The sequence below is a fragment of the Metopolophium dirhodum genome, chromosome 1, assembly GCF_019925205.1.
Source record: "Metopolophium dirhodum isolate CAU chromosome 1, ASM1992520v1, whole genome shotgun sequence".
Lineage (NCBI taxonomy): Eukaryota > Metazoa > Arthropoda > Insecta > Hemiptera > Aphididae > Metopolophium > Metopolophium dirhodum.
This window is the reverse complement of record NC_083560.1, coordinates 63,967,176-63,994,858: the sequence shown is the minus strand read 5'-3', so window position 1 is coordinate 63,994,858 and position 27,683 is coordinate 63,967,176. Positions and strand designations below refer to the sequence as shown.

The following is a 27,683-nucleotide window of genomic DNA, read 5'->3' as shown; positions in this document are numbered from 1 at the left end:
TCACTGTAATGGATGGTGTTAAATTTGAATTCAATGATATAATATCATTGTATAAGAAAAACGATTCTGAGCAAAAACGGTCAGTCAGCCTATGATATTACCAAGTATATTTGATGATATTATTGTGAATAAAGTAATTTATATATAACCTATTTACGTGGAGCCTTGTTTTTAATTTTCAATCCTTAGCTATAAAAGTTGAACATTTTATAAATGTTTAACTACAAAATAATTATTAAATTTTAAATTTGATAAATATTGTTAAAATTTGAGCTTTAAATGCTTATAAAAAAAATTGTGCCTATGTAATTTTAATATTGTAACTTTATATCAGTAGCCTTGAATTAAATTTTCATGCTTTTTTACTCAACAAATAACATTTTATTGATATTTATAGAAAAAAAAACTAAAAAAATTTAAAACTGACAATATCCGTAAACAACTCAAAAAGAGTCAAATTATTTTCAAAATTGTATGGTGTATAGAAAATACTAATATAAACATTCAGTGAAATGTTCAAGTATCATCAGTCATTCGTTTTTTAATTACAACAAAATAAGAAAATCGTTACATGATAAATCGAGTGAATATTAAATGTTGTAAAAATATGAATTTCAAACGCTCATAAAAATTTAATTTGACTTTCTTATAGACATTTTATTTTTGATAAAGGTAGACAAGCTCATGAGGGATCTTGTATTACATTTTCAAATCTTAGATTTAAAAAGAAAATTTTTCATGAATTTCTAACTCAAAATAATTTGCTAATTTTCCTCATTTTTACGTATTTCTCAAATATTTAAACTTTAGATGTTTATCAAAAAAAAATTGTGACTAAGGATTTTTAATTTTTTTCATCTGTTTTTGAAACAATAACCTAGGAGTCTTCTATTAAACTTTAAAGCTTTTTCAACCAACAAATAAAATTGTATTGATATTTATAGGAAAAAAAACAAAAAAATAATGGAAACTGAAAATGTCCTTAAACAGCTCAAAATAAGTCAAAATATTTGGAAAATGTTATGGTGTATAGAAAATGCTATAAATATTCAGTCAAAATTTCATGTATCTACAGTCATTTGTTTTAGAGTTGCACCAAAATCCAAAATCGATTTTCTCGAAAAAAGATTTTACGTAAAAATTCCCGTTTTTCCTTAATTTTTCTTTTGTTTTCACGTTGCTATTGAAAACTACTGAGAAATTACCCCAAAGTACTAACAAGATTCACTTTCCAATCAGAAAAGTTACTGTTGAAGAAAATCCAAGCACTTTTACTGTCCTAAAAGGTGATGACAGACACATCAATAAGAAAATAAAATAAAAAAAAAACACACATCATTGTAAAATCAATACATTTATCGCTTCGCTCAGAATCTAAAATGTAAGAACTCTTATTAAATTACTAAATTTATTTGTTATCTTTAAAAAAAGGTATAATTTTTAATTTTATATGAAAAAAAGTAAGGGCTTTTTAATTAAGTTAAGTTACATTAATTTTCTAGCCAGCTTGTAATTTTCACAAGTTTAAAAAAAAAGTAACTTTTAACTTCAAACTTGACAATTTAGGTTTTGAGAGGAGCCATGAATGTATTGATTTTACAATGTGTGTGTGTTATTTTTTTGTCTGTTATCATTTTTTGCCTTTTGAGACGGTATAAATGTTTCGATTTTTTTAGCAGCATCTTTTCTGGTAGGAGGGTGAACCTTATTGGTATTTTTGGGGATCATAAGTATAAAATTCCCAATAGTTTTCAAAAACATCAGAAACAACAAACAAAATATTAAGAAAAAACTGAGATATTTACATGACTGTTTTTGAAAAAAATTTTTTTTTTATTAAACCTAACTCTATAAAAAAATAACTGTAGATGCATATTTTCACAGAATGTATATATTAGCAATTTCTATGCACCGTACATTTTTTTAATATTTATTTTTTTTGAACTATTTTTAGGCATAAAAAAATTTTGAATTTTAAGTTTTTTTTTAAATTACTGTTGATATACAATTTTTTGCTCGGTCAAAAAAATTTAAAATGTATTACAACAGTCCTCAAAAGTTGTTGTTAGGGGAAATTTAAAAAAATGTTAAACGTAAATCCACATTAATTTTTTATGAGCGTCAGAATTAAAACATTGACAAAATTCATCAATCACGATGATTAGCATTTAGCAAATTATTTCGAATTAGAAATTCACATAAAATTGTCTTTTGTATCTAAGATTTGAAATGTCGATACAAGAGTCTCCTTAAGTTTTCTTACATTTAACAAAAAAAAAAAAGTTTACGGAAAGTTAAATTAATTTTTACGAGCTTTTGAAGCTAGACATTGGATATTCACCTGTAAATTAACAAATTCTCATTCAACAAATTTCTTATTTTGTCATTATTTAAAAATTATGAACTGTAAGTATATGAAATTTTCATATGTTTATTTTATTATTTTTCATACATGATAACATTTTCAAAATATTCTGAAAATATTTATAGACATTTTAAATTTTATTCGTTGAGTCAAAAAGCTTGAAAATGTAATATAGGGTTTCTTATAAGTTGATAATTATTAAAAATCCAGTCACAATTTTTTTTTAGCTAAGTATTGAACATTTAAGACACTAAGAATTCTCATAAATATTCATACTGTAGGTAACCAAAAAATCTAAAAAACAAAAATATATAAACAGTTATTATTTATCGACATTTTAAGTTGAATTTGGACGAAATTACATATACGAAGAATAACGGTTTTAGTTATATTGTTGTAATTTAAAAATATTTTTCATTGCTAGGTTTAATGAAACTTTTAGAGTAATTATTATAATAATGTATACACGCAATACAATTTTGAAATGTAATTTTTTTGCAAAAATGAATTTAACCTACTGTTGTACTAATGCACAATAGTAAAACAAATTACTTACAAGGCCGTCTTCACTTAGAATCGTTTTTTTTTATACAATGATTTTATATCATTGAATTTAAACTTAACATCATCCATTACAGTGAACCACTTGTAACCTACTGTACAGCAGAGCAACACCCACTTACCCGTTTTTTCTATATTAATTGAACGAGTTAAAATAGTTAACTTGCCCAGTCTTGTTGGTACTTATTAACTGGTGTATCAATTATATTATTAATATTATGAACCCAGCCTACCTATTTAAATATTTATTTAAACTTTGATGACACCCATACAATTTTTAGTGAAAAACGATTCGCACATGATTTACTATAGTTATAGTTGAGAAACAACCAGTAGCAGCGCCACGGGGGGGGAGGGGCCTGGGCGTGTCACGGCCCCCTCTAAATTTGTCTTGGCCCCTTGGCCGCCTAACCACAAAAGAAAAAAATAATTGTTATGAATTATGATCACGATCCTCACAATTTACATAATTATGACATTAAATCAAATAATAAAATTGCGGTTATAAACTAAAATGTTTATGTCTCATAAGGAGGTCATCTCAAATTCACTCTTGTAAAGCGATAAAAAATACTATAGAAGTTATTTTATTATTATTGAATCAGTTAGTATTAAGTAAAAATGACCGTAACCCAGAGTCCTAATGTTTGTTCAAAAGCATAAGTTTTAAATTTGTGTACTTATTATTATTTTTCAATAATTTGTTACTTCACATACATGGAGTTAACTTATACTTGCAGGATGTTAAAGCATATATAACTAAAGCTATGGTATTATTTGAAATAACAAATTTAAATGATCTAAGAAATGAAATACCTCATAAAAAATTGTTTAATGAAGCAGAAACACTTTCTATAAAACTAAATATTGACTTATCATCTTCAGAAAAAACAAAAAAAAAGTTAAAAAAATTCAATTTTTTGGTAAAATATGTATGCGAGACAAATAATATAGAAAAAGAACAAAACTTAACAGCTGAAAGCGAATTTTATTCTAAAATATATTATTGCATTAGATTTAGATCAAGTAATAAATGAGATAGAAAAAAAATTTAATAACAAAAAAGACATTTTGAATGGTATAAGTTCATTAGACCCTAAATCTAAATTATTTTTAAATGTTTCATGATTATTTCCTTTAACAGTCCTATAATTGTGAAATAGATACTTTAATATCAGAGTTACAAATTTTGCCTAAATCACTACAAAACTATGAAAATAAATTTACAACTAAAATAAATTAAATTTTTCATTTATATGACTTTCTAAATGAGTATCAAATTGCATTTTCAGAACTGCATAAACTTTGTTTGATATCTATTACAATTCCTGTTTCCTCAGCTAGATGTGAGAGAACATTTGCTTGTCTTAAACAGGTTAAAAATTATCTCAGAAATAAATTAATGGATTCTCATATGTCAAATTTGAGTATGATAGTCATTGAAAAGTTAGAGGCTAATAGACTAAACATTGATGACATTATAAATGAATTTGCATCATTGCATCAAAACCGTTGAATTATTTTAATTTAACATAGTTTATAGTAATTTTAATCATAATAAAAATTATATAAAGTTATAGAAACTAGTGACTAGAGTGTGTAATAAGCCAGAAAAGTATCAATCATATGTTTGTGATTAATGATTATATACCTAAAAGTTAATTTTATAGTTTCTAATTTATCATAATTTATGTATATTTCTTTTAAATCAAAATTATAATAATAAAAATTGTGTAATTTTTTTTTGTTTAAATGTATTAACTCAAAAACAAATATAATTTATGTATTATATTATAAAGTAAAGATTTTTAATGCAAGTTTGTTAAAAATAATATCTAATGTTTAAGTGTGTAAATAATATGACAATATATGATATTTATAATCAATTAAAATGAAAACAAATTATTATGTGGAAACTAAGCATACGCAACACAATCTCAATAGTTAGCCCTCTACCCTTATTGAGCCTATTAATGGGAAAAATTAAACAGATTGCGATTTTTTTTGGCCTTACCAAATTTTCAAAGGCTCCCAATGCACACCCCCCCCCCCCCCCCCCACCCCAAGATAAAATTCCTGGCGCCGCCACTGGAAACAACACAATAAACGTTATTAATGATAGTCTGTCTCCACTCAGAATCGTGTTTCGTATGCACTGATTAATCATTGAATTCAAATTTAACACAATATCCAATAGTCTTACCAGGAGCTATATTTACTTGGGTTATTTTTGAGAGGTGATATTATTTTGAAGATTTAACTTAATTTACCTGTTAGAACAAGGCATAAGTATAATCTCAAAATATAATCAACTACCAAAAATCAAACTAAGAAAATCATAGGCATTAAATCAAAGCTGATAGTCAAACAATTATAAGCTTGATACATAAGTAGTTTTGCTTCTGTGATGCAGGGAACAAGGGTCTGATTGATTTAATGAAATTTTTTTTCCAGACCTATTTCATTGCAATAAAAAGTTCTGGTTACATTTTTTCTTATTATAGTAAAATTCCAATGGAGTTACTTATTGGTAAATATTATTCATCGACAATCTGGACATATTGAAGTTGACTTTTTAACTACTGTCAGAATTACAATAAATTTTATTTTATTGAGTGTCCAATTAAAGTAAAATAAACCTTTAACAAAAAAATACAAATATAGTAGGTATATAAGGAAATGATAACAGTAATACTTTATGTTATATACTTCATGTATTTACATCATAATATTTTTATTTTTAAAAACTACTAATATTCAGCTAAGGGTTACAATTAGAAATATTGAACTGAAAAAAAACAACATTTTAACCAATATTTAAAAACAACTTGTGAGAAAATATAAACATAAATTAGATAAACCGAAAAATAACAACAATTTTGATATCAATAAAAAAAAAATATATATATATAATTTTTAAAAATGTAACAAATTAATGATTTAACTTCAGGAAAAACACTAAAAACGATAAATTGTTGAATAGTTTTTTAAAAGTTTTTTCTCTTAATTAATTTATTGTGAAACAACAAATCATACTTTTAATTCATTCAATACTCATAAGAGTAATATCAGTAAAAATAAATTAATACAACAAAATATTAATTGTTAATAAAATGGATAAAATAATATATATAAAATGATCAGTTTTCCCAATTTTCTGAAACAAAAAAAAAATAGTGATGTTATCTACAACTGTTTAAGTATATTTATTTCTTAAAGTTTAAATATTGGAGGATGGATATTTACCATCTAATGAATGCACTAAATAATAAGTAGGTACATCAAATAATATGTTGTCTAATCATTTTTTCTGGTAGGGAACTAGTATATCTGAGTTACTCTACATTTGTTAGTTGAAAATTGTATACTATAATTATAATGTGGATATGGTCTAAGATGTTGGTAACCCCAATTTGTCTAGTCAGTTAAAAATATGTGCCAATATTTTACAAATTAATTTCAAAATGGTTTCTAGAACTTAAAAATAGGTATTTATTTTCTTTCTGTGAATTTTACATTTGACAGAAATGGCTTTTACTTTTTAGCTTATAAAATTTTTTCTTTAACAACCCCTTTTCTAGTTGAAAAATATTTAGCAACTATGAAGGTGATCTTTGAGGGAAGTTTCTGGTATCTAAAAAATTCTATCTATATTAGATTCTGTGAATTTTTATGCAACACCTTATCATAGTGGAACTATGTCTTTAGGTAACAATATAGCTGGGTGTCAAGCAAGGAAAGTGCGAAAGAATCAAATTTTGTCATGCAACGGTATGTTTCATGGTATACATGTATATTTTATACTTTATTCAAAAGAAGAAATATTTAGGAAATATAAAATGAATATATGAATATTTGTAAAAATTTTTATTTTATTATTAAAATAATTGTTTAGTAACCATAGTTACCCAACTAGACCATCTCAGATCAGAATCATTTTTCATATATTATTTATTTATCATATTATGACTAGATTTGTATAAGATGATAGGTTTATCATAGGATTAAAATTTAATATAACCATTACAATGAAGAAGTATACTCAACACCTACTGTACAACAGAAAAATTACCTACTTTTCCACTTTTTATGACTTATTAATTGTAAGTTCTAAAAACTAATTTGAAATAATGGCACATTTAACACTATTTCAATGGTATTTTTTTGATAAAATTTAATTTAAGTACAATTAAAAATATCATACAAATAACCATTGGTTCTTTCATCACATTTATTTTTATAGCAAACACAACATAATATGCAATAAGAGCATGAAATAAAATAATATAATACAAATTTAATGCTATGATAGAATGTACAATTTTATCACAACTACAAAATTGTGTGCGGGCCTTCTTATATTATTATCACTCGTTATTGTTTACGTTTAATTAATTAATAAACATGTAATATTGACAAATAACAAAATTATGTCTGGGTATTATATTATTATCTTCAAGAACTAGTCAGTTGACATTTGTGGTTGTCGTGAATCGTGATCCATAATTGGTGTAATGTTAATATTTATCAACTTATAATTATTAACTATATATAATTTTTACATAATTATCTAATTTATTTTTTTATTTGTTTATTTATAATCTTAATATCTTTTATACTTTTGTTACTATAGTACATTAAAAAGAATGAAGTATGTTTCTTAAAAATTTCAAATTTGAATAAAAATAACCTTAATAGCTTTCATAGAATAAAAAATTGTATTACTTATAAAGATACATATTATACCCAATTATTTAATTCTAGCTAACGTTCCAGTATTAATCCCCCTAGGCCTAAACCTTAATGTATGGTCAATATTAACATTACCTGTTTTGTAAATATCGACAGGTATTTGTTCTTGTTTTAGATATGTAACAGCATTTACATTTGATATGTTATTACTGTAATGTTTTTCTGATAAATCATGTCTACTGCTATTACCATGTCTCTTTCTTTCTGTTTTACTTTTTGACCTATTATTTATTTTTGAATTTCGTTTTGGATTTGGCTCAATGGCATCATTAACAATGTTTTTATATTGTTGATAATGAAGTGCTTTATGTTGTTCAGTATCACCACAAATCCAAATTTCAGCATTTTGATTACTAAAAACTGATTTTAGCATAGTCAAACTACGTGTTAAAGTGAGTTGGTTAGGCTTATAAGTAAATGGCTCTAGTTGAACTCCCAAATATCTATAACCAGTTAAATGTGATTTCATCTCTTGAAAAGCTTTTTCGAGACATCTAAAATACGCTGAATATTGATCAAAAGGTTTAATGAATACACAAAACAATATTTCAGTGTCAATTTTGTACATCAGAAAATCACCATGAGCCATTGGTTTAATATTAATATCTTTTAATAATCTGAAATCATAAATGTTCAAATAATAATTATTAGCATGAGGGATTATTAAGTTTTGAGGTTAATTTAAATTTAATTTATTTATAAAACTAACTTTATTGAGCATACATTACTTTTATAAAATTATATATTTTTAAAGGTTAGACTTAAATACATTTTTTTTGAAGAATAAAAATATTTAACATTCATTAATAAAATATAAATTACCTCTCTTTAAATGGATATTTATCATTGATACGTTCAACAACTTCGTCATACCAGTTCTCTGAATACACGGTTTTCATATTTATAAATATTATTATATCAGTTTGTTTCTCCATCTCCCACAATTGTTTAAAAGTATAATTTACTTTTGGAGGAATAAAATGTTCTATTTCTAATTTCTATAGATTTAAATATAATTTAAATTAATAAAACAAACAAAATAATAATAGTAATGACTTACTGATGAAGTCAGGCATATAGTGACTTCAATATTGGATAATGTAAATATTTTTGATATCAGTTCCTTCACATCTATCATATTGAATGAGTCTAATCCATATTTTGGGATTGCCAATTTTGTTAATTTAAGGTCATTCATTTTATTACGTAAATTATACAAGGCTATTTCTAAGGTAGATAATAATGGTCTTTGATTCATTTTTCTTTTTATGACTATATAAAATACATGTTGCTCATTATGTATAATATGACCAACGTCACTCACACGTAACTGTTGATCCATTAATGCACCAATTTTACCAAATTTGTATCTAAAAATTTAATTCATTAATCACAAATAAAATTTAAAAATGTAAGTATCATACTTAAATTCAGCTGTCATGCCCATAGAAGTATGAAAATCTTCACAAACACAATGTGCTAAAGAAAATGTAGAAGGCAAACCAAAGATGTCATCCTTTACTTCAAATATATTTAAACTAAACAAAAAATATATTTAGAAAATTGCTTAATGATTTTTAAAAAATCTAGTTAATAGTTAACAATGCAATTGAAAAAATTATTTCAAAGATTTCAAGTAAGAGTTATATGTATTTATAACAATTACATAAAGCTCAAAAGGAAATTTAGTTTAGCAATCTATTGTTTTGATTATTAACTGTTAGGCTACTTACATCTTCTTTTCAGTCTTTGTAATAAGTTTTTTGTATTCATGACTATTGTTATTTTCCCAGTGTTCGGTACTATTTTTGGTGGTCCTAAAAATGGATTTATTAAGAAGTCTTATATATTATATTTATTGAAATTCAACAGTAAATAAACATTTTTTAAAGATTTAAGATACAATAAATGTACACAAAATAAAATAATCTTATTGGGAAAAAAAATTGGTTTTGAGATTAATTAATTAATATTAAATATGATGATATTTACACATTTCCAGTCTTTATAATTGGTTTTCTGTTTTCACAACCATTATTATTATCTCGATATTCAACTTTATTTTTTGGTATCCTAAAAATTGTTCTATTAAGAATAACGTAAAGAAAAACTACATTATCAACTAAACATAGATAAAAAAACTATCCGAGGCAATAGGGTTGGGAGGTTGTCAGCACAAATTGTTTTCTCTCTCTGACCCAAGAGCAACATAATAACAAATTTGAGTTCAGTAGAACTAACTTTGTGTTGTTAGCTCTAGTAAAGACTGAATTAAATCAAATTTAAAGTTAGGTATATTATCTGTGTTCTTATGATGGTTTTTTATAACAATATTTAAATTTTTATGCAAGTGATGAATAATATGTAAAATGTCACAGTTTAAAAACTATCATACCACTTTAAAATTTAAATATTGTAAAAAAAAAAAAACCAATATAATAATATAGATAATATTCTCAAATTTAAGTTTCATAATTGGCCAATTCATTCTAATATTAAAATTAACATACAGTTGGTTCTAATGAACTCAAATTTGATTGTTGCAACATAGCAACATGCTCCAGCCCAGAGAGATAAAACAAACAGTGCTGAAATCCTCTTAAAATATTTTATTTCAAGACAAAAATTATTTTTTTATGAGATGAACTTAGATCAACTATAATGTTCTATAATTAATAAAAGATATTTAAATGACATAGGATAGTGAATACTCTAAAAATAGTATCATTTTTGTAGCCTTTTTGCTAATTAAAAGTACATTTCAGTTAATACAGTCATTTAATAGCTCTACTATAAAAATAATAAAGTTAAATTAAAACAATTGTATTTTTTTAAAAAAAAAGTAAAATATATGTTTTACTAATATTGTAAGTTGAATAATAAAATAAAGTTTTAGATAAAACTAGATTTGAAAAAAATACTGAATTTTTCTAGTCAATGATCACCATCCTGCATACCTAGTATGAACATAGTACATGTTGTAAACATTTTTATTTTAACTAAATTAAATAATTATTTTTAAAGTTATGTAATGAAGAATTTCAATTAATTAAAGCTTAACAGAAAAATTAAGTTTTTGATAGTTAGAACCTAATTTACTAAATATTTACTATGACAGTACTTACATATATTCAGTCTTTGAAATCGGTTTTCCATCATAATTATCCTGGCATTCACCATTATTTGATGTGATCCTTAAAAATAATTGTTTATTAAGAATATTGTACTTAAAAGAACTTGATAAATTAATAATAGATTTATAGATTATAGACTTTCAGGGTGTCTGGTTTATAAAGGCTGTATGTGCACAACATAACAAAAATAAGGTAAGTGGGTGTAGCTCTGCTGTATAGTAGGTTACAAGTGGATCACTGTAATGGATGGTGTTAAATTTGAAATCAATGATACAATATGATTGTAAATGAAAAACGATTCTGAGCGGAGACGGGTTGTCAGTCAAGGATATTTTACATTTTATTTATATTATTATTATCAACATGGTAGCCGAAAAGTTGAATGAAATTTTAGAAATTTCAAGCACCCTCTAGTAGTATTTTAAATTTATAACATAAAACTAAAATCATTATTCTACGTTTAAATATCTAAATTCATCCAAACTTGAACTTCAAAGTACTTACGTGGAACCTCATTTTAAATTTTTAATCCTTAGCTATAAAAATTTAACTTTTAATATGATAAATTTTGTTAAAATTTTACTTCAAATGCTTATAAAAAAAAATCTTCGCTATTTATTTTCAAACTGATATTGTAACAATGTGTGAGTAATCTTGTATTACATTTTCAAGCATTTTAACCAAACAAATACAATTTTATTGACATTTATAGAAAAAAAAACTAGAAAAACCAAAAATCAACTTGAAACAAGTCAAAATATTTAAGACATTTTATCAAGTATAGAAAATCATAAAATATGTTTCATCAAGTTTCTACGGTTATTTGTTTTTGAATTATAAGAAAATAAGCAAATCACTTCATGAGAAATCAAGTGAATATCCAATGTTGTATAAAATTGAACTTCAAAATCTCATAAAAATTTAATTTGTTTATTCGGAAGACTTTACTTTTTTTATAAAGTTTGAAAATCTTGAGGAATGTAGTATTACATTTTTAAACCTTAGATGTAAAAAGAAAATATTTTATGAATTCACAATTCAAAATAATTTCCAAATTTTTATGATTTTTATTTTTTACAAATTTTATCAAAATTTAAACTCCAGACGGTCATAAAAAGTTATTGTGGATTTACGCTAAACATTTTTTTTTAATTTTCATATAACAATAACTTACGAGGAACCTTGTATTGAAAATTTCTTATGCCAATAAATAGCTCAATATGAGTCAAAATATTTTGAAAATCTTATGGTCTAAGGAAAATAATAATTTAATATTCAGTGATAATTTCATGTACTTACAGTAGTTTTTTTTAAGAGTTACTCTAAAAACCATAATTGATTTATTCCTTTAATTTTTTTTTTAGTTTTTTAGGCGCTTTAGAAAACTACTAGGGTTTTTAAATTTTGATTTTCCCAATGCACCAAATAGATTCACTTTCCACCAAAAAAGATACTAAAATTTAAATTTAAAGTATTTTTTCGACTACTTATCGTTTACAGACACAAAAAATATTAATAAATAATTAAAATAACACATCGTTGTAAAATCAATACATTCATCACTTCTTTCAGAACCTAAAATAGCTAATTTTCATAAATTCTTTTTTAATGTTAGAACATGTATAATAATTATGTAATTAACTATTTCAATTATTTATAGCTTAACAGAAAAACCAACATAGCTTTGATAGTTAGATACTATTGTTCTAAATATTTACTATGGTGGTACTTACATATTTTTAGACATTGAAATTGGTTTTCTGTTCTCAATACCATCATCATTTTCCCAGCATTCACCATTATTTAATGGGATCCTTAAAAATATTTTTTTATTAAGATTTTACTTAAAATAACTTGGTAAATTAATTGTACATGGGCTTTCTCAGGGTATCTGGTTTATGAATGGATGGACACAATATAAAAAATATCCATTTTCTTTTATAAATTAAATAATATTAAATACAATTAATGTATATATATATATAATAAAGATTATCAATAATTTAAATCACAAAGATAAATTTAATTTACATATGAGATCTTTATTGTTTTAAATATTTACTATGACGGTACTTACATATTTTCAGACTTTGTATTTGATTTACTATTATTATAACTATCAAAATCTTTCCAGTGGACATCATTATTTTTTGTGATCCTAAAAAATTGTTTTTATTGAAGATACTGGATAAGTGATATTTAAAATAACATTATTCATATTTTATACATAGACTTTCCAAAGGCTTATATAGGTATTTGGATTTTGGCTGATAAATGTGTATTGATTTTACAATGACGGATTTTTTTTTTTAATGCTTTAATTTTTACCTCTAACTTATCTGGAGGAAAAGTGAATCTTAGTTGGTGCATTCAAATTATAAGAATAAAATTCCCAGTAATTTACAAAAAAAATAAATAAAAGGATTAATGGGAATTCTACGCAAAACCTACCATTTTCTTTACACCATCATAACATTTAAAATAATATTTTTACTTCTTTTGAGCATAGGCATAAGAAAATTTGGATTTGGATTAGTTTATTTTAAATTATTGTCGATAAAAGATTATTTTCTATGTCTAAACTTTGAAAATACAATACAAAATTCCTCGTGAGTTTTTCTACCTTAAACAAAAAAAAAAAAGGTTAATAGAAAGTCTATTAAATTTGTTAAGAGCGTTTGAAATTCAAATTTTTACGACATTGGATACTTACTTGTAAATTAATAGTTTCAAATCAAACGATAAACTAGCTGTTATAATAGCAGTTTAAAAATATTTAAGATATAGGCACATTTTTTATATAAACATTTAAAGTTCAAATTTTGATCAAATTCAAAAAAAATATGAAAATCTGCAAACTATTTTATAGTTTAAAATGTATAAAATTGTACACATGGTGGGTGATAAATAGTTCATACTGTAACCAAAAAGTCTAAAAACTATATAAACACAGTACTTTTTAGTTTTTATAGTTTGAGTTAAAATTCAGACTCAAAACGAGATATTTAAACAATGAATAATGAGTTAAGGTATTTTTTGTAATTTAAAAATATTATTATAATATAGGGTGACAGACCTTCTTTGCTCAGACTTCGCTTTTACACATCCATTACAGTGACTCACACAACACCTACAATACAGCAGAGCTATAACCCACTTGCCCGCCTTTTAATTATACTTCAATTATTAATTAAATAATTTAATTTTAAATTATAATATAAATGTATTAGGTATAGAATCTCAATTATACAAATCTAATGAGATAAAAATATTGTTTTAAGATTCTGTTAATTTGAATATAAACTATGGAAATACTTACATATTTTCAGTCGTTGTAATTGGTTCTTTATTTTCATAACCATTGCAATTTTTCAAGAGTTCACCATTAATTCCTTTGATTCTAAATAATTGTTTCATTATGAATGAGGTTAAGAATTATAATATTATTAACTTCTTATGGATGAACTAATCATATGACTAATAACTAATTATATGAACTTAATAATTATGACACAACCACCTCATGAAAATTAAATAAAGCCAGATATAACAAGTAGATATTACATGCCTTAAAACACATACGAAATAGACAAAACGAGTTTATGCAGTCTGAGTAGAACTCACTCAATTTTGGTTCTAGAGTAAAAATACCTATTCAAAATTGAATTGTAAAAATATTTCTGAGAGCAAGAATGTGCGTTTTTCCATTATTCCCAATATTATGTTCATTATATCGTTTAGAAATAGCAAAAATGTCAAAATTTTTAAATGACCTGTCTTGCCTTCCAAAATATTGTCATATTTTAATTTTGTAATCGAGGTTTTTATTCCAACACCAAAATTGAGCGAGTTCTACTTAGACTGCGTAAACACATTTTGTCTATGTGGTTCGCGCGTAAGAAGGAGATAACACATGCGGGTAAGACGTCCTCTTAAGGTAAATTCTCTCTAATATTAACAGTAATAACAGAGGGCTGGTTCTGCTAAACATAAATTTGCTTAGTTGCGTGTGAGTCAGAGAGGGAAAACATATAGTGCGGTGACATCCTCTCAAGTCCTTCAAATTATAAAAAAAACATTTGCTTTTGGGTTGAAATAACTAAAAAGTAACCCAATTTCTACAAAATTATAAAAAATAGCATAATATTGTTAATTTTATTTAGTTATTAATAAAAAAAAATACCTACAATTTTTGATTTCCATTGATTTTGTATTGATCTTCCATTGGTTCTATATTTTTGTGGATATCAAGGTTTTTGCTATCATTCTTGTACATTGATGCACTACCAATAGAAGTATCTCCACTATTGCTATTGTTAGCTACTTCAAAACAATCAGTTTTCTCAGGTTCATTATTTAATGACATTATGTTTTCACTTTTAAAACTATTAGATTTGTTTGTAAAAATTTTATCTTTGTCCTGATAAGGATTTCCATTATGTGTTACTTTATTTGACATTCTGTACAACAAAATTAATATAAATTAAAATTGATACTCAATAAATTATGAATAGCTAATTAGTTAGTTAAAATGGTATCAAGCATACATAAAAAGAGCAAACAACACCAAAAATGTTTTCTTCGAATTATTATTCCATATTATTTATGTTAGAACTATTAAAATTAATTTGGTTGAAATTCAATGTAAAAAGTTTTTATTCAAGTAGATATTAGGGTATTAGAATGGCCCAGTGACGTTATTGGGCTGGACTCAAATATAACTGCCTAACTTTTAAGTGCAATAATTCCTTACTTTACAAAATGAATTACCTATACCTTGTTCCACGAGAGAATAATCAGTTTTTGCGCACCAAGACCGACGGCTTCGGCACACCAGACCCAAATTCCTTTTCCAATTATCCTAAACAATAAATGTCACTCGAGACTGAACATTTCCAACTCGTGACAAACCGATTCTTTTTTTTTCCAAGTTCTCGTGGGAACATTGGTTAGCGACCTGATTTAACTTTTGTGAAACCCTTAGAGTATATCTAAAAATTTTATTCATTTGATTTACGTAAAATTGAGTGACTTTTTGTGCTTAAAGAGATATCAGAATTGCAATATAAATTAAAGTTTTTTTTTAAATATTAAAAATACTAAGAGGGATAATAACCGGGTACGCCATTGTATGTTGCAATAAGTGATTGGTGCAAGTACAATGTGTGCATAAAAACAACTTAACGATGTATACAAATTCTGGTTCTACAGCTCGCATAAAAACACATTACATGATCATCGCACGAGCAACAAAAATTCAAAATTATAAGTTAATTATTGTATAAAGCAAGTAACTTTTACACGTAAAAGATAGGAAATTATGACGTTATCGGCCCAATGATGTTCACGTCTTTTTAAATTCCTCATAATTTATTAAATAATTTGAGTAGAAATATAAATCCTATACCATTTTTCTTACAATTGAACATTCTTTCAAATTAAAAAACTTATTTTTTTTTGATTCGTGTTCTTTTAACATAAGTAATACAATAACATTATTAATATGCTCTTTTACTTGTCTTTGTCGAATTTGGTTTCAAGCTTGAATCGTTTGTCCATTAATTTGTTTTCATTTATTGTTTTAGTTATTAGTAACATTGCAGTATTTTTGATAGGATGTCTTTTTTTAACTCTTGCAGATCCGATGTCCTCGCAAGTAATACTTCTAAAAAAATAACAAATACATTTAAAAGAGGACTTGATTGAATATTTTAATTTCAACAATTACATAACGGAAACGTAAATTGACTAAATATATACCCAGCAAACATATATAATCTACATGATGTCTATGTATATGTTTTTACGTCTATGTATAAGTTGATAACATCCAAGATCTCTTTTTTTTTTAATTTTTAGAAGCACCAACAACTATAGCCATTAGCATTTTGTAGTGGTTACGTTTGGATTTGAGCAACACGTGAGTATGTAAGGAGAGGATAAGTCGGTAAAAGCCCAAGTGATCACCCATACGTGAGCTAGCGACCACGAACAATGCTTGACTGCGGCACACATTAACAACTGCGGCCAAGCATCGAGCAACACCTGGGGGGGGGGGGTCGGAGTTCTATGATCTCTTGTATATTAATTATAAACGCGTATGAAATATCTATATTTATATTTTATATTTGCATCTTTCATTAGTCCTGGAGTTGATAAATATTTAGATACTAAATTTTAATTATTATAAAATAATGTTTCTTTTAATGTATTTTTCATTATTATTATTTTTGTTATGTGTTATAAACACAGAAGGTACTATTATAAAGTTTTTTATTGTTTGTTAGTTTGTTACCTATGTAAGTATTGTTATGTCTTTAGAGTATAATATTATATTATACTTTGTGTAACAGGAATACCTGACAGATGAAATAACAATTATTTTAATTAATATTAGTATTAATTATAATTTACAGTCACTTGCGCTACACGTATAAAATAAAATAAATTATTTTTATTTTTTAGTACTGAAAATAAAAAAATTTTAATTTTGATTTAAATTATTTTGGAATTCATAATAGCCAATTTGTGAATCTGATTATAAGAATAATTTTGATGGTAAAAACATTTATCCAAGTTAAGTAGTTTATTTTTTAGAATTTTTTTAAATATCAATTTTTTTTGATTAATTAATTTGGAACGTAATAACTTTTTTCAAAATATAATTGTTGGGAATTTGCTGACATGAGTAGATTTTTTAAATTAGTTACTAATCATATAATTTTACAATTGTTGGCATACATTTAAGTAGCATAATTTTTTTTTGTGTGTGTGTAAGTTCTTCCTGTTATCCTGTGTATACATACCAAAAAATTATACATTTATTAAATTATTTTAATTTTAATTGTTTTTGAATCAACGCAGTAATATTAATTTTTTTTATTTAATTAGTATGTATGTATTTATTTTACTATATAATAATTTATTTCAACTAATGTAGTATACATTTTGACATTGTTTGATATTGTCATGACCGCAATTGATATTAATACCATTAAGATAATTTATATCTAATTTACAATAATGACATCAGTATCTAGCCCATAATAAATTATAAAAATAGTCACGATACAAATGATAACACTCATAATTTGAGCTGAAACCATTTGTGGTTAGACACCTGATACATAATAAATAGACCTTCGATGTTTATGAACTTGAAATTACTTGCATATGTAAGGACTAAAAAAATATGCACTAAAAATAACCAGAATCATTAAATAGGCACTTATATTTATAAAAAAAAAAGTCTCAGGGTTGTTACATTATAGAGGACATTATATTTGCATGTTTTGTTGTGCGGTCTTCACACAAATAATTTTACATTCAGAACAATCAAATTTTAATTAAATTCAGTTACTTTTAGTTATTTTTAATTTTAGAGTAAATTAATCAATCATACAATTTAAAGGTAAGACTAAGGCATCAAGTAAGTTTTTTTGGTATCTTTGTTTTGAAGTAATTTATAAGCATTTTAAAATAGTATATTTTTCGTAAAATTTGAAATCATTACTAATTATTTCACAATAAAAATAATATCCATAAAAATGCAACGTGTAGCCCTGGATAATATTCTTACCTCAAAATGAGTCGACTCACTCTTATGTTAAAAATAACGTTATACAATAAATTATTCTGAGTGCAACATTTGCTATTTGAATGTGTGTTCAGACACAAAGCATAAGTATAACATGTCCTGTTATTGCTGTGTTATATAATTATTTAACTGATTGGATTTAAAAAATAATAAAAAAATATATTTTTTTTTACAAATAATTTATACTTAAATTAATACTCACTCTTCTGTAACTTTGTCTTCGCTGTCTTTAGAATTAGTACTGTAAAAATAATAGTTAAAACATTTAATTAATATAAACTTTGACAATACAAAATCATTTATAAGAATACCTTAATATTTAAACATAAATTAAATACTCACTTTTCTCTTGATTCTCCAGGAATTTGAGACGTAGGTCTATAAAAGAAGAAACAATAAAATCACCATTCTTATAATATTTTAATAAAACCTAATATATTTTAGTAGGTACTTACTTTTGTTCAACTTCATCATGATATTGAGAATCAGACCTAAACATATTAAATTATATTATTCATTATTGGTATAGAATCTATAAATATATTATTTTAAGAAAAAACTATACATTAAAATCATCAACTTATTTAAATTATTCTTAAAATATAAGTTTGTTTGAACCTTACTCTTCATTTAATTTGCAATTTACAATATTAGCAATAACTCCATTTACTATTTTTTGTTCTGCAACTATATTATGGTTAAAAATGGATTGACCATTACACCTGTATAGAAAAAACATTGAATTATAAAAAATACTATATAGGAGGAATATTTTATTTTATTTAAGCAGTTTTTTTCCTTTTTTGCATTTCTGGAAAGATTTAAAACTAAAGTCAGTTCTTATTGTATGCATATTATGTAGTAAAAGACATGACAAAATAAACAGGCATGTTAGCAAGATTAAAAACATGGTGTATGAAATGTATGAATATAAACACTAAAAATTGAAAGCTATAATCTACAATCTACATTGTCCAGTTGATTTTGATTTTTCCATGTCTATGGGACATACGTGAAAATGGAACTTTAGCTAATATGTTTGTTTATTAGTAATGGTATAAGCAGCTGCTAAGAGATATTTTTTACTAGCATGTTTGAATGTAAAACAAAAACCATGTTATAAAGTTCATAGTTTTTTGGTGAGTAGTTAACTTACTCTTGGTTTAACAATTTATTTTCAGTATCAGACATAACTACTTTTATAGAATATTCTTTACTTTGATTTTCATGACTAAAATAAAAATTACAATAATGCATTTAGGGAAATATAAACATTAAGTAAAGTCAAATTTAATAACTCAAAATGCTCGATGGTTCAATTATGTTTTGTTGTTCTGAAAATTGCAGTTACCTATTGGATTTGAATATTTGTTTAGGAAGTTAAAATATAGTTACTTACTCTTTATTGATTTTGTCTATTAATTCAGTCACCATATCATTCATTATATCATCAACAACTTTTTATATTTGTTTTAATATTTAATTTTTATTGATGTGATTAGAAATAAAATAACCATCACACCTTGCAGTAAGGAAAATAATGAATCATTTTTAAACTCAACCTTAATAAGTTAAAATATTTGATACCTAATTTTTTATCTAGAGATTTTTTGAGTTATCTAGAAATTAGAGTTATCTGTTATATGTATACTTATGCATAGGTATCAGTTTATTGCTAAACCCATTTATTTAATTAAGTTTAACTTTATTCCAATAGGGAATTATATTTTTGTAGGAAATTAATTTAGTATAACTATGTACTTACTCTTCAGTCACATTGTCTATTAATCCATTCACAATATCGCCAATAGCTTTATTTTCTCCTTTTTGTTCTTCATTTTTACCCACGTGATTGGAATGCAAATTGCACCTTGGGGGAAAAATAAACATTGAATTATTTTAGACAGTAAACTACGGCGACTGAAAATTCTAGAAAATGTAATAATTTTTTGTATAGATTTAAAACAATAATTTGTTATTGGCAATAACTTGTCTAAGAAATTAAAATATAATTAGTTGTTACATGTTACTTACTCTTTGTCAATTAATTCATTAACTGTATCATTCATAACTTTAAATACTTCCTTTAGTTCTTCATTTTTATTGGTTTGATTAGAAAAAGAATTAGCATCGCACCTTTAAAGAAATAAAAATATGGAGAGAAATATATAATATGTTAGTTTACTTAAATTATGAAACAATTTGTTTAAATCTTATTAAGTAGGTACAAAATACTGAATTATATAGGTAGATAACTAAATAAAGCTAATATTAATTAGGTTAAATATAATAAAAAGTAGGTATATTTTAAAGAAATATAGAAAGAAGTAGGTAGATATAATTATTAAGAATTTTGAATTTAAACTTTTCTAAAAAATTTAGAAATCAAATTTACTAGTAAGTACCTTTTTTCAATAGTTTTCTCATGTGAATCTTCTGACTTTTCAGTTGTTTTAAGATAATCAGATAAAATTTCAAACAATGAACTAATCTGGAACATCACAATTGCCGCAAAATAGCAGAAAATTCTTAGTATGTACTTCATCAAATTCAAATAACTATAGATGGATTTCCAACGACTAACTCCATCTGATAATGTTCTAAATTTATAAAATAAACAATAAGTAAATTAAAAATGTATGATTTTTTAAAAAACATTTAAAGCCCATGTCACATATTGGAATTTACATAGAATTTTTATGAAAAAAAAAATGCATAGTAAAGCATGCCTATTTTAATAATTTTTTCATAAAAATAACATATTATTTTAATTTTTAATAGGTAGAATACTCATATTATGGAGGATATTTTAGGTCGTTTTTACAGAATACCTACTTATGAGCATATTATACTAAGTTATATTCCGATTATTTTTTAATCTAAAAATATAGACTAGTTTCATTGTAAAAAGCAAATTTACACATGGGAAACCTGGAGAATATTTATGTAGTTGGTAGAGGGTGCTGAAGTCCCCCCCCCCCCCAAATATTTTTCGTTAAATACTACTTATGTACCTACCACATACAAATTATTATATACATACATATTATTATTACACATATTTGTACAAGCCCCTCTGAAATAATAAAATGCGAAAAAATCGTGATTCCAAACGCCTCGTGCCCGAACACCGCCACCCACCACCCACCGATGACGGGTCTGTCGGTCAACGGTTCGTTACGCGCATTCAAAATAACCACTCACTTGTGCGTCGCATCCGCCATCGCGTTCGTGGATTTTCGCCGCGGGTCTGTCGGTTCAACGTGGATCGAGATCGCCACGGTCGCTACCGTTCTGTGGAAAACGTGGCGAGCGCAGAACAGCGATCGGAATGACCAGGAACAAGCACGCGTGGACGACCAACGGAGGATGACGAAAAACGTATAACTGAGGTCTATACGACTACACCAGCACAGACGAGCTTTGTACCGTACCAGTTGTACCCCAGCTATAGTGCGCCAACGCGGTGTAAAACGAAAAAAGTAGCAAACGGTTCACAACGGTCGTGCGATCCGGCGGCGTTCGGAACTTTGGCGGTTCGGCGAGTGGCGACAAACGAGCAATGACTAATGGCTAATGACAGTGACATTGCGTCGTGCGCCCAGTGCAACCACGGTCTCGGACGTAATAATAATATTTTGATCGTAGGTAAGTAAAAATAAAAATAACGTCACATAATAATATTATCGATGGTTACACGACAACATCTCGTATATCGATGTAGAGATAAAATAATAATTTATTTAGAGCCGAGTGCTGCCAATCTCCGATCACGGACTTGGATGATGGGTAAGTTCGGTGACGGTATGCTAAACGTGTCTGTTATAGTATACAAGTGTTTATTATTTTTGTATGCTATAGTTGAGGGTCACTGCAAATTGTAATATACTGATTGTATAATACGTATTTTTATGTATATTATAAAAGTGATTTATTTTACTATTAATAATACGGTAGGTTAAATTATTGTAAAAAAAAAATGATTGTATTTGTATATTACCTACATTGAAAGAATTTATAGTAGCATTGATTATAAATATTATATAAGTATTTATAATCAATGATAGTAGGTACCTATGGTATACTATTGAGTAGGTAACAGCAATTTTTTTTTATTTATTTTGATTAAATTTCTTTTGATCTTAATTTTATTAATAATTATGATATAGATACTTTTATAACTTTCCCCATAATTAAGAGATTTGAAAATAAACTGATAATTTCTTCAAAATCTGCTCTACCTATACTTGTTATTTCTGATTCAACTGTCAATAAAGCCAACGCAGAACACCTTTTTTAGTTCATAGCTTACCTTAAATATTTTTTGTAATTATTTATATTATTTTCCGACTAACTGATGAAAACAATAACCATTTTTGAGTTGTAATAATTGATTTTAACATAATCAAAATATATATGTACATATATAAATATATATATGTGAAAAATATATATCCTCCTTAACTGCTAAGGTTATTGGCGTTACTGAAATACATTTAATTTTAAATATTTATACCTACAAAATACTTTAAGTATGATACATAATAATATAATATACATTTAAGGCTTATGCTATTTTAATTTCATGTGATGCCAAATAACACCTTTGATTGCATCAAAACCATTTAATTTTAATTTTTACCAGTCCATAAATAATAATACCATATAACAACCTAATAACAGTGGCTGAGTGGCGTGTATAGAAATAATTTTTGTGGTGGGTATAGTAGATTGAAACTAGCAAGTGATCTGTTACTTAGAGGCTACTGTCTACTATATATTTAACAGTTTTTATAAATATACCTATTCGTATTTGTCATTTTTCAAAAGGCTGTGAAGTATTATAATTTATAATATTACCTACCTAATAAAATATATTATTGTTCTATTTAAAAATACTGTAATTCGAGGGGGAGGGCTGCAGCCCAATAGGCCCACCCCCTATAGACGCCACTGCCTAATACAGTAATACCTAAACTTACCTATATGTATATAAAACGACGAAAACTCATATTTGAATGTAATGTAGAATAGGTATATAGCGAAAAAATAACGAAAAACTATATTTTTAACCTACCTTTAGCAGTATAATATTCAATGTTGCTATCGACAGTCTTAAGTCTATAAATATATATTTCAACGTGGTAAGAACAAATCTGAACAATGGTGCAATCAGATTTTGTTTGTCTGTCAGAAATCAGAATTGTTAAAAGTTATGTTATTATATTACTGTAATATTGTGTAGGTACTCACAATTATTTACGTATAATTCCCAACCCTCACTTATTTTCACATATTTAGAAACGCATACGATAATAAATTTATGATAGGCCGTGCACATATCGGCGATAGCAGACAGTACACAGATATTTTCAATGGGAGGCGTTATGTAACAAAATAATATGTATATTGTATACGATTCAAAATATTTTTTAAATAGTATTAAATATTAATTCTTATACATCTATACCTGCAACCTATACGACTATACATAAAGTAAAAAATACCACAAGGGGGAGGGGAATGAACACCCCACCCCATGTTTACACAAAAACATTTATTATGATCAGGGCTCGTAAGTTCATGCATCTGCATTTTTTTTTCGCTACACAGGAAAACATGCTAACTAGCCTAACTGAGATACAAATCCATTTCATAACAATAGTAATATTAATATGAAGTTTGATATTGCATGTTTTGGGTGTTAAGGCTTATTTGGCATATAGTTGATTTTTTACAGTCGTTAGTACATATTATTTCATATACATATTTTTTAGACAAATATTTGGAAAGTTTCTTGCTTTTATTTACTTTCCCGTTTACAAAATTATGGTGTTTTGATTTATTTTTATTCAGTGTGTATGTGATTACCTAGTGTCCTAGTACAGACCTATTTAGATTTTATGCGTTTTACGTAGTACCGCGAAAACAATGTAATCGCTACCACTATCATCCTCCACCGTACAAAATCCGTCGTCAAAACGAACCTGTACACGCGTGCGGCTTCTCACCAACCCGCATTTATAATTTTGTACATTGGTACAGTAATAAATAACAGTATAGTTTTCTTGCACTCGCCGATGAGTCGTATGCGTTCGTCTCGTCCGTTCAATTTCTTGTTTTAGTGTTTTCGTGTGAGGTATAGGTACCGTACGGCGTACACATTATTCATATTTTATTTAAACAATGCCAAAAGAAAAACAAACAGTTGCGGGCTGTCTGCAAAATTTGTATTTTTAAATTCATGGATTTATTCTTATTATTTTAAATTTTGCTCATGATTTTTTTACATAATGCATATTTTAAGCGCATAATTTAAAAATGTTAGGCATATATATAAATGCATATTTTCGAACTTTTTAGTGCATATTTTAATGCATAATTTGACAATTTTTAGTGCATAAATGCATGCTAATTTATGCGTTTTTTAGTGCATGAAGTTACAAGCCCTGATTATGACCTATTCTATCTTGTAAGTTGTAGAACGCCTTACCCACTACACCACTCATTTATTTGAACGCATATTACATTGTACATATTATAAATGAATACATGATACATTAATACAAAAATGAGTAATTATGCCATTGATTATACATAGTAAGGTCCATGTCACTGGCACCGCCCATTTTGAATTCCGGGTCAAAACCCGGGGCTTTCGTTTGTGCTGGTTTGTGCAGCAAATCCCTTCGTTTGTGCTCAATCCCTTCCAGAGTTATTCGCGATTTACTCATGGGCGGTGCCGGGGACATGCTAATTGCAAACATTGAATATCGAATCCGGACCAAAGCCGTTTGTTTGTGCTTCGTTTGTTCTGGTTTGTGCTCAATTCCTTCCACAGTTTTTTGTGATTTACCCGAGTAGTCTAGGAGTAGTGTAAATAGAAGTGCCCTTTTAGATATTAAGTAGGTAATTTATAGATATCAGTTTTATTTAATTTATTGCTGATTCTATGTCACTTTGCACATAAACTCTTTTATACCACAAGTAATAAGTTTAAATGTTTAAAAAACTTTTTGTTCACATCAATAAATTCAAAATAACATAAGCAGACAGAATACGAAGTGTATTAAACTATCAAATGCACCATCCACCATTTAGCTGTTATTAATTATTTATATGGTATATTGTTAATTTTTATAATCCGTAGTTCGGTGATATTACCATATTTTAGTATACTCATATTGGGTATTTAAATTTTGCTATTGTCATTGTATAATAAAATATTCTCGTCTTACGTATACATGTTAACAATCACTTTTTTGTTGGTACTGATGTACTTATCTTCATTTTCTAATTTGTTGGAAAACGGGAAAGTATTTTTTTGCCTAAACCCGCCGTACAATTATACTTATTACACTAATAGTGTAACGTGCTGTAACGTGGTCGGAAAAACGACCAGTTAAATACAAAATATCTAGGGAGAGTTGTAGGACTCAATAATTCAATATATATAATTACCGTAGTCAGAGGTAGATGTATAGATATCAGAATCTTAAATGTATTTAAATAACTAGGATTCAGTTATTAATAATATTTTTATTGTATACTGCACTTACAAATAATTATACTCCAAATTTGTAAATTGCATTCTATATATAATATGACAGCATCGTCATCATATGGAGTCCGGTGGTAGTAGTGTATTGAGGTCTAAGGTGCACATTGAACTAATTTACTTATGTATAGGCCATTGGTCTTACAAATTATGAGTGTGTGTTAATATTAATGTATCTGTCAGCAGTTAACCTTACGTAAAAAGTAGAGTTTGAATTATATTCATAAGTAACATGTAACATATTTATAATTATAATTATTACAGTGCCTAAATATATATATTGCAGTAGGTGTATATTTATTTATTTGTTAACATTTTTGTATTATATAAAGTTAAAAAGTTAAGTTACTTCTAACTTAACGAGTTAATTTATTAATTTGTCCTAATATAAATTTCATAGATTTAAAATTGTATTTTGATTTGTATAACCTATTTATATTATATATATATATAAAAAGGTGGATAAGTGGATGTCGCTCTGCTGTACAGTAGGTTACAAGTGGGTCACTGTAATGGATGTTGTTAAATTTGAATTCAATGATATAATATCATTGTATAAGAAAAACGATTCTTAGCGAAAACGATCAGTCAGCCTATATGATATTACCAAGTATATTTGATGATATTATTGTGAATAAAGTAATTTATATATAACCTATTTACGTGGAGCCTTGTTTTAAATTTTCTATCCTTAGCCATAAAAGTTAAAAATTTATAAATTTATAAATTTTTAACCACAAAATAATTAATAAATTATAAATTTGATAAATGTTGTCAAAATTTGAACTTTAAATGCTTATAAAAAAAAATTGTGCCTATGTATTTTTAATATTTTTCAACTGCTATTAGAACGATATATCAGGAGCCTTATATTACATTTTCATGCTTTTTTACCCAACAAATAAAATTTTATTGATATTTATAGAAAAAAAAACTAAAAAAATTGAAAACTGACAATGTCCGTAAACAGCTCAAAAAGAGTCAAAATATTTTCAACATTTTATGGTGTATAGAAAATGCTAATATGAACATTCAGTGAAATTTTCAAGTATCTACAGTCATTCGTTTTTTAATTACAATAAAATAAGAAAATTGTTACATGAGAAATCGAGTAAATATCAAATGTTGTAAAAATATAAATTTCAGACGCTCATAAAAATTTAATTTAAGTTTCTTCTAGACATTTTTTTTTTTTTGATAGAGGTAAACAAACTTGTGAGTAATCTTATATTACATTTTCAAATCTTAGATTTGAAAAGAAAAATTTTTATGAATTCTCAACTCAAAATAATTTGCTATTTTTCGTGATTTTTCCGTATTTTGTCAAAATTTGAACTTTAAATGCTTATAAATAAAAACTGTAACTAAGGATTTTTAATTTTTTTCATCTGCCTTTGAAACAATAACCTAGGAGCCTTCTATTAAATTTTCAAGCTTTTTTACTCGAAAGATAAAATTTTATTGATATTTATAGAAAAAAAAACTAAAAAAATTGAAAACTGACAATGGCCGTAAACAGCTCAAAAAAAGTCAAAATATTTTGTAAGTTTTATGGTGTATAGAAAATGCTAATATAAACATTCAGTCAAAATTGCATGTCCCTACGGTCATTTGTTTTAGAGTTACACCAAAAACCAAAATCGATTTTCTCGAAAACAGATTTTGCGTAAAAATTCCCGTTTTTTCCTTAATTTTTCTTTTGTTTTTCACGTCGCT

General features: G+C 25.9%; 1 protein-coding gene across 4 annotated transcripts; it reads right to left on the bottom strand.

Annotated features, from left to right (window-relative positions):
* Window positions 1-5,635: 5,635 nt before the first annotated feature.
* On the bottom strand, window positions 5,636-22,058 carry LOC132934430 (uncharacterized). 4 transcript variants are annotated; one of them, XM_061000727.1, is made up of 21 exons: window positions 21,614-22,058; window positions 20,815-21,009; window positions 20,444-20,545; window positions 20,175-20,279; window positions 19,033-19,131; window positions 18,865-18,900; window positions 18,752-18,787; window positions 18,612-18,650; window positions 16,328-16,477; window positions 15,000-15,272; window positions 14,132-14,212; window positions 12,890-12,970; window positions 12,546-12,626; window positions 10,804-10,872; window positions 9,671-9,751; window positions 9,412-9,495; window positions 9,103-9,216; window positions 8,739-9,048; window positions 8,501-8,676; window positions 7,754-8,295; window positions 5,636-6,083 (listed from the first exon to the last, which is right to left on the bottom strand). In XM_061000727.1, exons 1-21 carry the CDS (start codon window positions 21,631-21,633, stop codon window positions 6,067-6,069), a joined length of 2,691 nt encoding a protein of 896 aa, XP_060856710.1. In that variant the 5' UTR covers window positions 21,634-22,058; the 3' UTR covers window positions 5,636-6,066. The 4 variants fall into 4 exon arrangements, with proteins under 4 accessions (XP_060856710.1, XP_060856711.1, XP_060856712.1 ...); XM_061000728.1 differs by lacking the exon at window positions 9,671-9,751; XM_061000729.1 differs by lacking the exons at window positions 12,546-12,626; window positions 12,890-12,970.
* Window positions 22,059-27,683: the final 5,625 nt, after the last annotated feature.